Genomic DNA, 16,256 nt, shown 5'->3' with positions numbered 1-16,256 from the left:
CGGAAAGAGATGCAAAACCTCCAAGAATCAATGGGCAACTGGCAAGGACTAATGAATCCTGCACACCTAAATACCCCAGTGAGAACAGCAATAAGCAGGGACACCTGAGCAGGATTACAACCCAGGGACAACTGCATTACCACCAAAAACCACCGGAGGGGACCCAAGAGCAGAATTCACAACAGGACTGTGAGGGTCATTGTAAAACTTTCCACTTGTTCCTTTTATTGTTTTTTTAAATTGTTATTCTATTGTGAATTTTGACGTGTGTTCAGGATCACTATTAGTGATGAGCGAGCATGCTTGGATAAAGTGTTATTCAAGCATGCTAATGTGCTAATAGAGTCTTCAGTGTGCTTGAATACTATGTTCAAGTTACCGTGGCTACATGTCTTGTGGCTGTTCAACAACCGCAATACATGCAGGGATTGCTTGTTTGTTAGGCAATCCCTGCATGTGTTGTGGTTGTTGATCAGCCGCTAGACATGCAGCCACAGCTACTCAAACATAGTATTTTGCTCATCACTAATCATTATCCATGTGTAGAAGACATCTTCTTTTAAACTTCAGCTTTTTATAGATGGTCTTATGTTTGCATCAAGAATTTCTTGAAATTTCATTGAATCCATTCTTGTCTCTACCTGTGAAATGTTCCCAGTGCCATCAGTTGCAATACAACCCCAAAGCATGATTAATTCACCCCCATACTTAATGGTTCTTTTGTTAAATGTTCTTTTCCTGAAATTCGTTGTCCTTTTTTTCACCACACATACCTTTGATCAATGTGGCCAAAGAGTTCTATTGTAACCTCATCAGTCCACATGACTTGTTTCCAAAATGCAACAGGCTTATTTAGATGTTCTTTTGCATACTTCTGATGCTGAATTTTATGGTGAAGACACAGGAGAGGTTCACTTCTGATGACTCCTCCATGAAGGCCATATTTGTCCAGGTGTCTCTGAACAGTAGAACAATGTACCACTAGAGCCTGCTAAATCTTTCTGAAGATTTTTTTAAGCAAAGCAGGGGTTATGATTTGCCTCTCTAGCAATCCTACAAGAAGCTCTCACTGAAATTTTGCTTGGTCTTCCAGACCTTATCTTGACCTCCACTGTTCCTGTTAACTGCCATGTCTAAATTACATTTCTAACAGAGGAAAGAGCAACTTGAAAATGATTTGCTATCTTCTTATAGCCTTCTCCTGCTTTGTGAGCCTCCACCATTTTAATTTTCAAATGGTCCCATGGTTGCTGTTTTTTGGCACAAGGTTAGAAGAAACTTAGTTTTTATAAACCTGGGAAATTTGCATCACATGGCCTTTCCTAACAATGATAGTGAACAATCTATAACCCTAACAGGCTAATTAAGAGTTGAAACATTGGCCGAAGTTATCTGAGCACACAAATCTCCAAGGGTGCCAAACTTTTGCACTGGCCCATTTTCCTTTTTGTAATTTTTGAAATGTGTCATATTTAACTTTAGGCCTTTAGAGATAATTTTGTCTTCAACTTGCTTAATTGTTCACAATAACAGTAATTGGAAGAGGGCAGGGAAAAACCATGTCGGCTAAGTCAACTAGTTCAACTGGTATCATGAATGACAGGATTCCTTTATATGGGCAAACACATATCATTATGATATTTAATTCATTTCAATATGTAAATTCAACATTAAGAGTCTCAATATTTAACTCAATATTGAATTACTAGTTGCCTGGTAATAGTATCAATAGATTGGTGGTTACCTTTCAAATACTGTAATAATATTGTGTTTTTCTGTCTTTACAAAATAAAGTTACTGTATATGAACAAACTTTGATACGCTTTTACTTTGCAGCACTAAGGTTATTGCTTCATCGATTGGTCAAGTTCATTATGAAATACGCCACTCAGACTTGTTCTGAACAACTATAAATACTTGAAAGATCAGTTTGGTAATTTCAAATACCCCTTAATCTATTAGTGTTTGCAATGTGGAAATATCTGAGTTAATTCAAGATGTTTTATAATACTTATAGAAATAATAAGGAAGTTGTAAAGTGGACATTTACCGTACTTTCCTAAGTAACATCATATTACCACCTGATGCATAAATAAGTGTTGCAAAATAATATAAAAACAACAGAAAATGACCAATGCCCACTACGCTTGGATTTTTCAGAGGTATGTATGACAAGGGTCTTCTCATCTCAGTATAGCAAATTCATATGATCTTTGCTTAAAGTGGTTTCCTTTGACATCTATTGCCTTAAATATAAAATTGGTGGGGATCTGACTCCTATGCCCCCATTGATAAGCTGATTAAGGGGCCATGACACACCGGTTAGCACTGCAGCCCTTTGTTTAATTCTCATAGCTCCCTACATTTTGTAGTGAATCATTCTCCAGGTCAGTATGAGTACACAGATACCAAATATGTAGAGTTTTTTTATTTAAGTGGTGAAACTTTTATAGAAAATTTGTAAAGATAAAAACTTTTCTGAGACCTGTGACGTTTTTAATTTTCGGGATATGGGGCGTTTGATGGCTTATTTTATGCTCCCTGAGAAACCGGTTTACAGAACCAATTTTAGAATAGATAAAATGTTTGATCACCTCCTATTGCATTTTATTGCAATGTTGCAGTGGCCAATAAACCGTAATTCTGGTGTTTTAATTCTTTTTCTCGTTACGTCATATACCAAATTAATTGTTTTATATTTTTATAGATTAAACTTTTATGGTTTCATTAATATCAAATGTGTATTTTTAAATTTTCTAAATTGCTTTATTTTTAATGAGGCAAAAGGGGTGGTCTGAACTTTTGTGTTTTTTCTACTTTTTTTCATATTTTTATGAGCAAAATTCACTTTGGACTGAATGTAATAGTAAACAACAACCTATATAGAAAGAAACACCAGAGATAATAATTTTTATAAACTGAGGAAAAACACTATAGAAATGAAGCCTTAAAAAATTCCATCAGACCAGATTATATTAAATAAAATATATTTTTTTATTAAAAATAAATTGCAATCACAAAAAACATCACCAAATTGTATGGAAATTTTTATTATTACTAAAATTGTATAATCTACAACAGATATTTATTTATTAAGAATATAAAACATACAACTATAGATAATATGTATCTCCTCCAATCGAGGTTTACTTAGGGATAGATAAAAATATATATATATAAAAATCCCGTATGTGCAAGACAGGGCAAGTCCAAACTGATCAGTATAATAAACATAAAAATATATATAATGCAGCAAATAATAATTTAATAATATAATATGTGATAAAAATCAGTCAAATAAATTTGTGAATAATGTGTGTGTATATCCATATATACACACACACACCTATTGTGTGCAGCAAAATAAATCAATTCATAATAAAGTGCAATAGTGCAATAAAAAATAAATTGCATACAAAACAACCAGTGTGTCCACAAAAGTTGTGAGCCAAAAACAAAAAAACAAATAATTATATATTACCCAGTAAAAGCGCTGCCAAATGTGCCAAAATATATTATGAATACTGACCAGTTAGGAGTACCACTGCCCTGCACACACCACTCCAACGCCGTTTCGCTCACTGCTTCCTGATGAAGCAGTGAGTGAAACGGCGTTGGAGTGGTGTGTGCAGGGCAGTGGTACTCCTAACTGGTCAGTATTCATAATATATTTTGGCACATTTGGCAGCGCTTTTACTGGGTAATATATAATTATTTGTTTTTTTGTTTTTGGCTCACAACTTTTGTGGACACACTGGTTGTTTTGTATGCAATTTATTTTTTATTGCACTATTGCACTTTATTATGAATTGATTTATTTTGCTGCACACAATAGGTGTGTGTGTGTGTATATATAGATATACACACATATTATTCACAAATTTATTTGACTGATTTTTATCACATATTATATTATTAAATTATTATTTGCTGCATTATATATATTTTTATGTTTATTATACTGATCAGTTTGGACTTGCCCTGTCTTGCACATACGGGATTTTTATATATATATTTTTTTATCTATCCCTAAGTAAACCTCGATTGGAGGAGATACATATTATCTATAGTTGTATGTTTTATATTCTTAATAAATAAATATCTGTTGTAGATTATACAATTTTAGTAATAATAAAGATTTCCATACAATTTGGTGATGTTTTTTGTGATTGCAATTTATTTTTAATAAAAAAATATATTTTATTTAATATAATCTGGTCTGATGGAATTTTTTAAGGGTTCATTTGAATGTAATAGTACCCTTAGGGGACTTGAAGCAGTGATCAGCCGATCGCTTGTGCTATACATAGCAGTTCATCATCACTTCTATATATAGCAGAAATCATGATCTCCTATGACCGCCAGCTACAGACTAGTTTAGACTGGAGGGTTGTAATGACAGGTTTAAGGCCCTTAGCAGACCCTTGGCTGTGATGACAACCTATCGGCACCCCTATTGGTGGGAGTGTGGAATAATGTGGGCCCCTGTTATCATGTGTTAAATGTTGCTGTCAGAGATTGACAGCAGAATTTACCAGGCAAACAGCAGTTGGGGGAGCTCCACTCCACCCACGCTCTAAAGGCACATGATGACCAATTAACTCAGCTATCATATGTGGGTAAAGATGTTGGCTTAGCGTGCAAGCCTGCATCAAAATTAGGGACCCGCCATGTAACTATAAGGGGTCAAGGGGTTTATATTATCATCCTCAATAGCTCCTTCAAGCATCTTTAAATTTGATATATTGGGAGCATAAAGAAAACATATTGCTATGTTGTAGATTGTTTAAATCTGTTGATGCCTCATGAACCTATATGTATATTATTATTTAAAAAAAAATACAAACATGGTGGTTGGAGATTTCTGCTATAAATTGTTATGGGACCCAGACTGTCACAGCCAAATTAGACTCTCTGTAGGACTTAATGAATCTACTGTATATTAGAAAGTTAAGAATGATTAGAGTTTCTGTGTTTTTTTTATATGTTCCCTATGCAAATTATACAATTTCAGCTTTCTTTCATCAGCTATCTCCAAAAATGTTCTGTCATGGATCCCTACTGCTCACAGTAGTAGTCGGTCTGGCATCTTCCTTTCCTCAACTATTTGGTTCTGGGAAACTTCCATTGGTTGAAAACATTCCAATTCCTTTGCCTCCCAAGGTCGATGCAGAGATACCAAGTGTGTCATGGGGGATATTGGATAAAATCGGACTGACAGGTTTGTGATTTCTACAACAACTATTAACATAAATACAGCAGAAAAAAAGATTTTTCACACACTTACAAAGAGAGAGAGAGAAGAGAATATGTTAGAAATCAGTTCCACAGATCTGCTTGAAATTGCTCAAGGAGTTTTATTTGCAAATCGGAATTGCTAGTAAAAGTCGTTTATTATGCTCTGAAGTGTCTCCAGAGCAAAAAAGGGTTAAAAAAATTAAACTCACCTTGTTCCTCACATATCCTGGCACTGATGGGCTTAAAAGAGAAGACTGAAGAGAGAATAGAGGACTGGAGCTGAGGGGAGGAAGGAAGCCAGCGGGCCACTGCCAGGACAAGTGAGGGGCAAGGTAAGTATAATGCTTTTTATTTTATTAACCCCTCCTGTTCAGTGTGCCTTGGGGTTCTTTTAACCTCACCCAAGAAATAGAAGGGAGATTGAAGCCAATTGAATGAACATAAAACTTACAGAAATCAAACAAGTTTTGATCAATATTTTTAGACTATTGTTAACATGCCAAGTTAATGAAACCTTTATGTGTCCCTGCTTCTAAGGACTGCTTCGATTTCTCGGACTATTATCGACAGCCATACCTGGATTGAATAGTATAATGGACGCTAAGCCAAGTTTCCCTGCTTTTGGTGTTCCAGGTGGATATGATTCATTAACTATATTCATGAAACTTGACATCACATTGTAAATTCTTAATGATTAAAATGTAAAACTATTATTAATTTGAATAACATTATTTATAAAGATTGTTATGTTTTGTGTCTATGTTTGATGCACATTGTATGAATGTATTGAATGACCGATGTAATTTAAAGACTTGAGATGATACCCATCCATTTAATATCCATTTTACCACTAGGTACAGTTATATGAAAAAGTTTGGGCACCCTTATTAATCTTATGCTTAATGTTTTATAAAAATTGTTTTTTTTTGCAACAGCTATTTCAGTTTCATATATCTAATAACTGTTGGACACAGTAATGTGTCTGCCTTGAAATGAGGTTTATTGTACTAACAGAAAATGCGCAATCTGCATTCAAACAAAATTTGACAGGTGCATAAGTATGGGCACCTCACCAGAAAAGTGACATTAATATTTAGTAGATCCTCCTTTTGCAAAAATAACAACCTCTAGTTGCTTCCTGTAGCTTTTAATGAGTTCCTGGATCCTGGATGAAGGTATTTTTGACCATTCCTCTTTACAAAACAATTCCAGTTCAGTTATGTTTGATGGTCGCCGAGCATGGACAGCCCTCTTCAAATGATCTCACAGATGTTCAATGATATTCAGGTCTGGGGACTGGGATGGCCATTCCAGAACAGTGTAATTGTTCCTCTGCATGAATGCCTGAGTAGATTTGGAGCGGTGTTTTGCATCATTGTCTTGCTGAAAGATCCATCCCCTGCGTAACTTCAACTTTGTCACTGATTCATGAACATTATTGTCAAGAATCTGCTGATACTGAGAGGAATCCATGCGTCCCTCAACTTTAACAAGATTCCCGCTGTCGTCATTGGCCACACAGCCCCAAAGCATGATGGAACCTCCACCAAATTTTACTGTGGGTAGCAAGTGTTTTTCTTGGAATGCTGTGTTTTTTTGCCGCCATGCATAACGCCTTTTTGTATGACCAAACAACTCAATCTTGGTTTCATCAGTCCACAGGACCTTCTTCCAAAAAGAAATTGGCTTCTCCAAATGTGCTTTTGCATACCTCAGCCGACTCTGTTTGTGGCATGCTTGCAGAAACGGCTTCTTTCGCATCACTCTCCCATACAGCTTCTCCTTGTGCAAAGTGCGTTGTATAGTTGACCGATGCACAGTGACACCATCTGCATCAAGTTGATGCTGCAGCTCTCTGGAGGTGGTCTGAGGATTGTCCTTGACTGATCTCACCATTCTTCTTCTCTGCCTTTCTGATGTTTTACTTGGCCTGCCACTTCTGGCCTTAACAAGAACTGTACCTGTGTTCTTCCATTTCCTTACTATGTTCCTCACAGTGGAAATTATCAGGTTAAATCTCTTAGACAGCTTTTTGTATCCTTCCCCTGAACAACTATGTTGAATAATCTTTGTTTTCAGATCATTTGACAGTTGTTTTGAGGAGCCCATGATGCCTCTCTTCAGAGGAGATTCAAACAGGAGAACAACTTGCAAGTGGCCATTTTAAGTAGCTTTTCTCATGATTGCATGCATACACCTGGCTATGAAGTTCAAAGCTCAATGAGGTTACAAAACCAAAAAAGTGCTTTAGTAAGTCAGTAAAAAGTAGGTAGGAGTATTTAAAACAAGAAAATGATAAGGGTGCCCATACTTATGCACCTGTCAAATTTGGTTTGAATGTAGATTGCACATTTTTTGTCAGTACAATAAACCTCAATTCAAGGCAGAAACATTACTGTGTCCAACAGTTATTAGATATATGAAACTGAAATAGCTGTTGCAAAAAAAACAATTTTTATAAAACATTAAGCTTAAGATTAATAGGGGTGCCCAAACTTTTTCATATAACTGTATCTCTTCTGTAGGAGGCTCACCTAACGGACTGCAAGATGTTAATAGTTGGCAAAGCACACTGGAAGCAGGTTTGCAAGTCTTTCAGATAATTCAATAAATGTTGTTTTCTGGTTTTCCATAAGTTTACACACTGTCAGTGTAGAAAAAAATGTAATTAACAAAAACAGTAGAATAGTATTTTAGCATGAATTGTCTAAAATTAACAAATCTTTTAACACATGAAATCTGTTCTATGATCGGTTGATCACAAGGGGAAGCTGCAGTGGCCATATAGTACATGAAAGGCCCATGTGCATCATGTATTAGGAGTTTACTACATCTGTGTCTGGAGCTCTATGTGAAGGTTGTGCTGTATTCTGACACCTAATCACATGTGATTCTACTGGATTCTGCACCCACATGGATGTCCATTTCAAATGTGCTGAAATTCCACCCATCATTCTTCTACATCATTCAATACATGTACACAGGCTAGATCTGCCAGGTAGACTAATATTCTTTTTAGTATCTCTCACCATTCAAGCTCATCCAGACAGTTCTGAAAAGGTCTAAACAGGCATAGGTAGATTTGTAATAGAGCAAAGCAAAGTCCAGCTCACCATAGTTGACATCTCTTGATTCTCGGAGCACGGAACCGCTGTGTCAGGGCGTAGAAGGATCAGAAGAGAAAAGGAAAATCCAGCTCAACGAGATAGTGAAAAAAACGTGTAGTTCCTTTATTCACTTCAATCATATGTGGAGGATAAAAGCATCAGCGACAACATAAAAACAGTATCAACGCGTTTCTGGTGACAAAGCACCCTTAGTCATGACTAAGGGTGCTTTGTCACCCGAAACGCGTTGATACTGTTTTTATGTTGTCGCTGATGCTTTTATCCTCCACATATGATTGAAGTGAATAAAGGAACTACACGTTTTTTTTCACTATCTCGTTGAGCTGGATTTTCCTTTTCTCTTCTGATAGGTAGATTTGGACTGGGGTGCCAAGGGCCCAAGTGTAACATTGACTATGGGGGCCCACTGTTCAGCTACATGCAAATATTACATTACCTTCATTCTCAAATTTACCTATGCACCTACATAATAATAGTTGGGTAGTTTGTTTCATGAATGATAAAATGCTGTCATAATCTGCACAGAGAATTACATGTGTTTTGCAATCTATTGCTGATATATAGGGGAGGAGGGCTCACTCCTGACCAGAGACAAAGCAGTGGATTCACTTGATCACATGTAGACCACTCCAAGCTTGGGCACAGGGCATTTAGACAAAAGTTGATTTGGTCAGTGACGTTAATTCAGAAAGACATCAATTAATCCTACCTTAAAATGGTCACCCTGTAGATAGTATTTAGTCTATCAGAAATCGTGTGTGTCATCGTTCAGACACCACATCATAATCTTGTGACATCATTCAAAAGCCTTGTTGAGCCAGGGTGCAAGGGTGTAAAAGAAAGAAGGCAAAATGGAATGTGTGTGAAGAGGTCCTGAGGACCGGATGACGAGTCAGCAGTGAGGTGAGTATCGATTTTTTTAATCAGTTGCTTTGCCCTCTATGGTTCGGCAAAATAGCAACCAAGCTGGAAATCATTTTGCTGAATTGGTAAAAATCTGGATAATACATATTCTTGAAAAGTTTGAGTAGAATTCAATTCCATGTTTGGCATGAAATAATTTTTGTATTATTTAAAAGGAACCTGTGATTAGATTAATGCTACCCAAATCATTGACAACATGATTCTGAGCTTTGCTGTGCAATTACAGCCAAGAATGTGTTTCCCAAAATGCAGCTTGTTCTCAGAGAAAACTAAGTTGAAAAAGATAGCTGGATCATTATATAGAGGCTAGTGATGAGCAAATGTACTCGTTGCTCAGGTATTCCCGAACACGCTCTGGTGATCTCCGAGTATTTGTTAGTGTTCGGAGATTAAGTTTTCATCGCCTCAGCTCAATGATTTACAGCTATTAGCCAGTCTGAGTACATGTGGGGGTTGACTGGTTGCTAGGGAATCCTCACATGTAATCAAGCTGTCTAGTAGCTGTAAATCATTCAGCTGCGGTGATGAAAACTTAATCTCCGAACACTAACAAATTCTCGGAGATCACCCGAGCAACGAGTACACTAGCTCATCACTAATAGAGGCCTATCTAGTCCACTGCAATCCCTGGCTGGCGTCATTAATCCAGTTCATTGATACATTTTTCACTACGCACATACGGGAGAAACCTGTCAATCAACTGTAGTAGAGTGGGGAGAAGACGGCAGGTATCCGCTCCAGACTGGTCAGATCTCTAACTATTAGTGTTGAGCGATACCGTCCGATACTTGAAAGTATCGGTATCGGAAAGTATCGGCCGATACCGGCAAAGTATCGGATCTAATCCGATACCGATACCCGATACCAATACAAGTCAATGGGACACCAAGTATCGGACGGTATCCTGCAGCTTCTGATTGGTCGCGTAGCGGTCGTGTGACCGCTACGCGACCAATCACAAAGCAGTGACGTCTTCTAAGGTATTTCAAGCGCTTGAAAGACCTTAGGTGACGTCACTGCTTTGTGATTGGTCGCGTAGCGGTCACGCGACCGCTACGGACCAATCAGAGCGCAGTGACCTCATCTAAGGCCCTTCAAGCGCGCATTCTTAGGTACAACGGCTCCCGGTTACGGCGGTAAAGTCCAGGCTGCGTCGGAGGGTGAGTATATCCCTATTTTTAATTTTAATTCTTTATTTTACACATTGATATTAATCCCGATACCGATTCCCGATACCACAAAAGTATCGGATCTCGGTATCGGAATTCCGATACCCGCAAGTATCGGCCGATACCCGATACTTGCGGTATCGGAATGCTCAACACTACTAACTATAGATCCCAACCTTTCCAAAGAATGTAATAACTAGCTACAATTGTGCAGCCCGGCTTTGGAGCATGCTGCTTTTGGCTCAGGCACCGTGAATTTAATGATAAGTTTCTTTTATTAAATGTAAGATATACTGTATGTAAAATGGAAACTAAAAACTAATTTTGACATCATTTGTTTATAGTAAAGCTCATATTTTTTATGTGATAGTTGTTGGACAGTATAATAATTGAATGATGTAATAGAGAGACTTCGGATGATATTCGTCCATTCAATGTTCATTTTACCAATAGGTTCCCCTGCGGTAGGAGGTTCACCTAGTGAACTGCAAAACCTAAATCATCGGATAAGCAGACTGGAAGCAGGTGAATACATATTTAACCTAGTAAATATTTCTTTAACTTTTGGGACAGAGGTTTACCATTGGTTTACACGCTGTCAGATACGAAAGAGAATACAATACTAACATACATTAGAATATATGAACAATGAAGTTAGAGCATCAAGAAGAAAAAAATCATGGAATTATGAAATCCATAAAACGGATAGACATATTACTGAAATGCAAATGATGAAAAAATGTAAGCAAAATTTTCAAAGCATCTCAGTTTACACAGAAATCCCCGTACTTTCACGGCATGGCTGCTATCAGGGGGGTTATTAATGGCTGTCTGAGGAATGTTCTGCCACGCTGAATGCACTTGGACAAATCATCACGAGTGAGCACGTCTCTGTATACGTCACAAGCCAAAAATAATACGTCAAACTGTGTCTACACAAACCATCAGAAGGTGTTTGCATGCCATAGGCCTCTGAGCAAGATGTCAGCTCTCACTGACCTCATGCCACTGCTCTTAAAGGCTATTATTTTGAAGAGCAAGATGGCAATTGAAGCTGGAATTGAGACCTATCCTATTCCACAAAGAGTCCTTGGTCTTGAGATCAAGTGGGTAAAGCCATGAAAAGGAACATCATGAGGGAATGTGAAAGTATGAAAGTGTCCTAGGAGCCATATTTCAGCACAACAACACCAGGCCGCTTGCTGATACTGTGAGCATCCAGTGTTGCTTAAACTTGCTGCCATGGCCTGCAGCTTATATGATGGACTTTCCCATCAAGCATATCTGGGACGATATTAGTCGGTAATTATACTGGGAGCTGCCAGCAGTGAATCTAGTAGTGCTTCTAGGGATGATTTATCCAAGTAAATTCAGTGTGGCAAAACATTCTTCAGATAACCATTAATAGCCTCATTGATAGCAGCTAAGGCGTATGGCTTGTGGAATTTTAGCACATGGCTCTTATACTCCATACTCAGTAATTTGAGATGTTTCAAAAAAATGTGCTTCGGTTTTTTTCATCATTTGTGTATCATTAACAAGTCTATCCATCCTGTGATTTCCATAATTTCACAACTTTTCCTTCTTTGTGTTGTAACTTCATTGTTGAGGAGTGTGTTTTATCATGAATTGTTTAAAAAGACAACTTATTTAAAGAGAACCTATCAGCATGATTTTGTAATGTAAAAACATGGCTGTAATGGTGCTGTAATACTCATTAAATTGATACATTTAGTGAGAAAATCCACTTTGTGATTGTTTTTTATCCACCCTTTGAAGTTTTATGATAATTAGATTTCGGTGTACAGGGATGGAACGGTGCACTGGGTCTTCTCCTCCCTGTCTGGGAGTCCCCAATTCCCGCGCCTCCTACGGTCTTTGAAAAATAGGTCACTTGCCTCCTTTGTTTTAAATCTCCTCTTTAAATAGAGGAAGCTGATAGAATGGCAGGTGATCACAGACAGGTAGGAGAAGACCCAGTGCAAAGTCTAACCCAGTGCACCAAAATCTAATTAACAGAAAACTTTAAAGGGTGATTAAAGAAGAACAGCAAAAATGATTTCTTCACATAAGGGATCAATTTAATAAGTATAACAGTCATGCCTTTACTTTACATAACAAAATCATGCTGCCATCATGCTGTTTTCTTTAACAAGTGAGGCCATTTGTAAAATTGGTTGATCATGCTGAAAAGCTGTGATGGCCATAATGCCTTTTTTTCTGAGGCACGTAATCATACTTACTGATACTACTGGATTCTGCATCTATATTGAAATCCACTTCAAATGTGCTGAAATTCCACCCATCATTCTACTACAATCAACTATTCAATACATGGACAGTCCAGATTTTCAAGGGAATGTGATGTTCTTTGTTAATATTTCTCTACTCAGTCTTAAGCAGAGGCTTCGAGAAAAGGTCTAATTGAGCATAGGAAATATAGACAAGAGTTGTTTTAGTCAGTCACATTCATTCAGTAAGTCTTCAATTAATACTTGTCTAGAAAATATTTTTCTATGGAGGTTATAGTGTACTAGCTATTGAACCCGTTCTACGCCCGGGTGGCGAGCATTTATATTGGTATATAGACTCCATCCTGGTATGTGCTGCTTCCATCCTGTGTCCTAACTTTGTCATGTGCTGCTACCATCTTTCACATCCATCCTGTCATATGCTGCTCTTATCCTGCGCTCATTTTCTGTCACGTGCAGCCCCTATCCTGTGCTCTTATCCTGTTTTGTGCGTCTGCATGTTGTCATTCTGTTATGTGATGCTCACATTATGTCAAGTGCTGCTTTGATCCTGCGCCTCCATCCTGTCATGTGCTGTTCCCATCCTGCGCCCCCATTTTGTGATGTGGTGCTGTCATCCTGCTCCCATATTTTGTAATGTGCTGTTGCCATCCTATGTCCCCACCCTGCCATGTGCTGCTGCCATCCTACGTCCCCATCCTGCCATGTGCTGCTGCCATCCTACGTCCCCATCCTGCCATGTGCTGCTGCCATCCTACGTCCCCATCCTGCCATGTGCTGCTGCCATCCTACGTCCCCATCCTGCCATGTGCTGCTGCCATCCTACGTCCCCATCCTGCCATGTCCTGCTGCCATCCTACGTCCCCATCCTGTCATGTGTTGCTGCCATCCTACGTCCCCATCCTGCCATGTGCTGCTGCCATCCTATGTCGCCATCCTGCCATGTGCTGCTGCCATCCTACGTCCCCATCCTATCATGTGCTGCTGCCATCCTACATCCCCATCCTGCCATGTGCTGCTGCCATCCTACATCCCCATCCTGCCATGTTCTGCTCCCATCCTGCGCCCCCATTTTAATCAGTGATGGCAACAGACACTGTGGCGGTATTGAGTCGAAAGTGGCTGCCTTGCTCTACAGACATGTGTTATATATTCTTTAGAAAGTTACTTGGTAGCTTTGCTGACATATTGTATAGTGCAGATATTCTTACACATGCTCCTGATATCTAACAAAATCATTAAAGGGACTCTGTCACCTGAATTGGGCGGGCTATGTAAATGCCCTGTGTCCGGTTCGATGGGCGGTGTTTCCTCTTCTTTCATTCACCCCTTCCTTTCCCGCTGGCCGCAATATTTTCTTGAATTTCAGTAGGTTTCCTCCATAGTTCATGCATGCACAATGCAATCTTGCCTTGCGCACGCACAGTATGCTTTACCCAACTGCGGGCAAAGCCGAAAAGCATTAGTGCACATGCACCACCGCACTATGTCTCGGAACACAGCAAAATACTTCCGGGACATAGTGCGGCGGCGCCCTTCAAATTTAAAAATGGAACATTTCTGCCAGAAAACTATGTCAATTACACATGTTTTGCTATATGAATGTTTATTTCCTTAGTGTGTATTAGAACCACACTACAAAAATTAGAAAAAAGGCAAATTGTACATAATTCCACACAAAACCAAAATTGGGCTGGACAAAATTATTGGCACCTTTCCAAATTTGAGAATCAACAACTTTGTTTCAAGCATGTAATGCTCGTTCAAACTCACCTGTGGCAAGTAACAGATGTGGGCAATGTAAAAATCACACTTGAAACCAGATAAAAAAACGATAGAAGTTGATAGAATTTTTGCATCGTGTGTCTATGTGCCACACTAATTATGGAGAACAGAAAGAAGAGGAGACAGCTGTCTTAGGACTTGATAACCAACATTTTTGAAAAATATCTACAATCTTGAGGTTATAAACTGTCCATCTCTAGAGATCTTGATATTAATTTGTCCATGGTGTGCAACATAAAATAAACAAGAAGTTTACAACTCATAGCACTGTAGCTAATCTCCCTGGCCGTAGACAGCAGAAACAAATGTATGAAAGGTTGCAATGCAGGATAATCCGGATGGTGTATAAGCATCCCTAATCAAGTTCCAAAGAAATTAAAGCTGTCCTGCAAGCTCAGGGTGCATCAGTGTCAGTGAGAACTATCAATTAAAATTTGAGTTAACTGAAAGGCTATGACAGGAGACCCAGGATGACACAGTGCTGACACAGAGAGACAATAAAAAGCTAGACTGAAGTGAGCAAAATGTATGTGAGTAAGCTAACATCTTTCTGGGAAAGCATCTTGTGTACAGATAATAACAAGATAGAGCTTTATGTTAAAGCACATCATTCTACTGCTTGCCGAAAATGGAATGAGGTCTACAAAGAAAAGCTCACAGTGCCTACAGTGAAATATGGTGGATGTTCAAAGATATTTTGGCATTGTCCTGCTGGCAGTGGGGAGTCGGGAGCAGCTGGGTCAATAGTTGAAGAGAGGGATGATAAATGCAGAGACAAGAGAATTCCTGTTTTTACATAGAGCATAGAAAAGAGAAGAATTAACTGGGTAGAAAGGTAAAATAAACAATTGTAAGTACACAATGCTATATAATATGATCATTGCAATATATTAAGAGGATAAAAACTTTGATGGGAGCTTCTTTAATCTAGTTTTCTGTCTTTGAAGCCTCTCTAGCTTTCAAATATTCTTTTCAAAGTGTTGAGCTGAAATCTGGATCCCATATTAAAGATGTGGTTTACAGGGGTAATTTTACATTGCTATCACGGAATTTAATTTTTCTTTTCATGCACTCTAATATCTTATTAACAAAGTACTAGTGCTTAGTTTACTTCTACTCAAAATATTCAAGCCCTTCTGTTCTGCAGTCTTCAGTTTTATTCTCTCATCTATATTAAGTAATATTAGCATTGCACCATAGGTGGAGTGTGTATTTTGTGAATTTCATGGTAAAATGTAATATGATTATAATAATGTATTATTTGATTATTTAGTTCTTAAACTTGAAGGGAGAATCCAACTAGTAGGTGACAAGATGATGGCTACAAATGGAAAAGAAGAAGACTTTGCAACATCAAACTCTTCATGTAATCTGATTGGTGGACGCATTGTTACTCCCATGAATGAAGCCGAGAACAGCGCTGCATTGGTATTCGTGAAGAAATATAACAGTTATGCATTCCTGGGAATGACACAGGGGCCAGTACCTGGCGCCTTCTGCTACTTGAATGGAACCCCTGTAGTTTTCACCCACTGGAGAAAAGGTGAACCTAGTGGAAAAGGAACTGAAGGCTGCACTGAAATGTATACTGATGGCCAGTGGAATGATAAAGCTTGTAACTACAAACGTCTTACTATCTGTGAGATATAAATCTACAATATGTTCTTTAGTACATTATGGAGCAATCATAAAGATGGTAAATGGAGTCTCTGAGGGTATTTCAAATACTGTACAATAAATTGTTACATCTTAAAGAAAAA

The 16,256-nt window shown here is 38.2% G+C and overlaps 1 protein-coding gene across 2 annotated transcripts; it reads left to right on the top strand.

Moving 5' to 3' along the window:
- Positions 1–5,032: 5,032 nt before the first annotated feature.
- On the top strand, positions 5,033–16,163 carry LOC143768561 (pulmonary surfactant-associated protein A2-like). 2 transcript variants are annotated; one of them, XM_077257206.1, is made up of 4 exons: positions 5,033–5,221; positions 5,776–5,871; positions 10,913–10,984; positions 15,770–16,163. In XM_077257206.1, the coding sequence occupies exons 1-4, from the start codon at positions 5,041–5,043 to the stop codon at positions 16,144–16,146; spliced, it is 726 nt and encodes a 241-aa protein (XP_077113321.1). In that variant the 5' UTR covers positions 5,033–5,040; the 3' UTR covers positions 16,147–16,163. The 2 variants fall into 2 exon arrangements, with proteins under 2 accessions (XP_077113321.1, XP_077113322.1); XM_077257207.1 differs by lacking the exon at positions 5,776–5,871.
- Positions 16,164–16,256: the final 93 nt, after the last annotated feature.

The sequence above is a fragment of the Ranitomeya variabilis genome, chromosome 4, assembly GCF_051348905.1.
Source record: "Ranitomeya variabilis isolate aRanVar5 chromosome 4, aRanVar5.hap1, whole genome shotgun sequence".
NCBI lineage: Eukaryota > Metazoa > Chordata > Amphibia > Anura > Dendrobatidae > Ranitomeya > Ranitomeya variabilis.
Note: the sequence above shows the minus strand (reverse complement) of the source record. Positions and strands in the feature narration are given on the sequence as shown.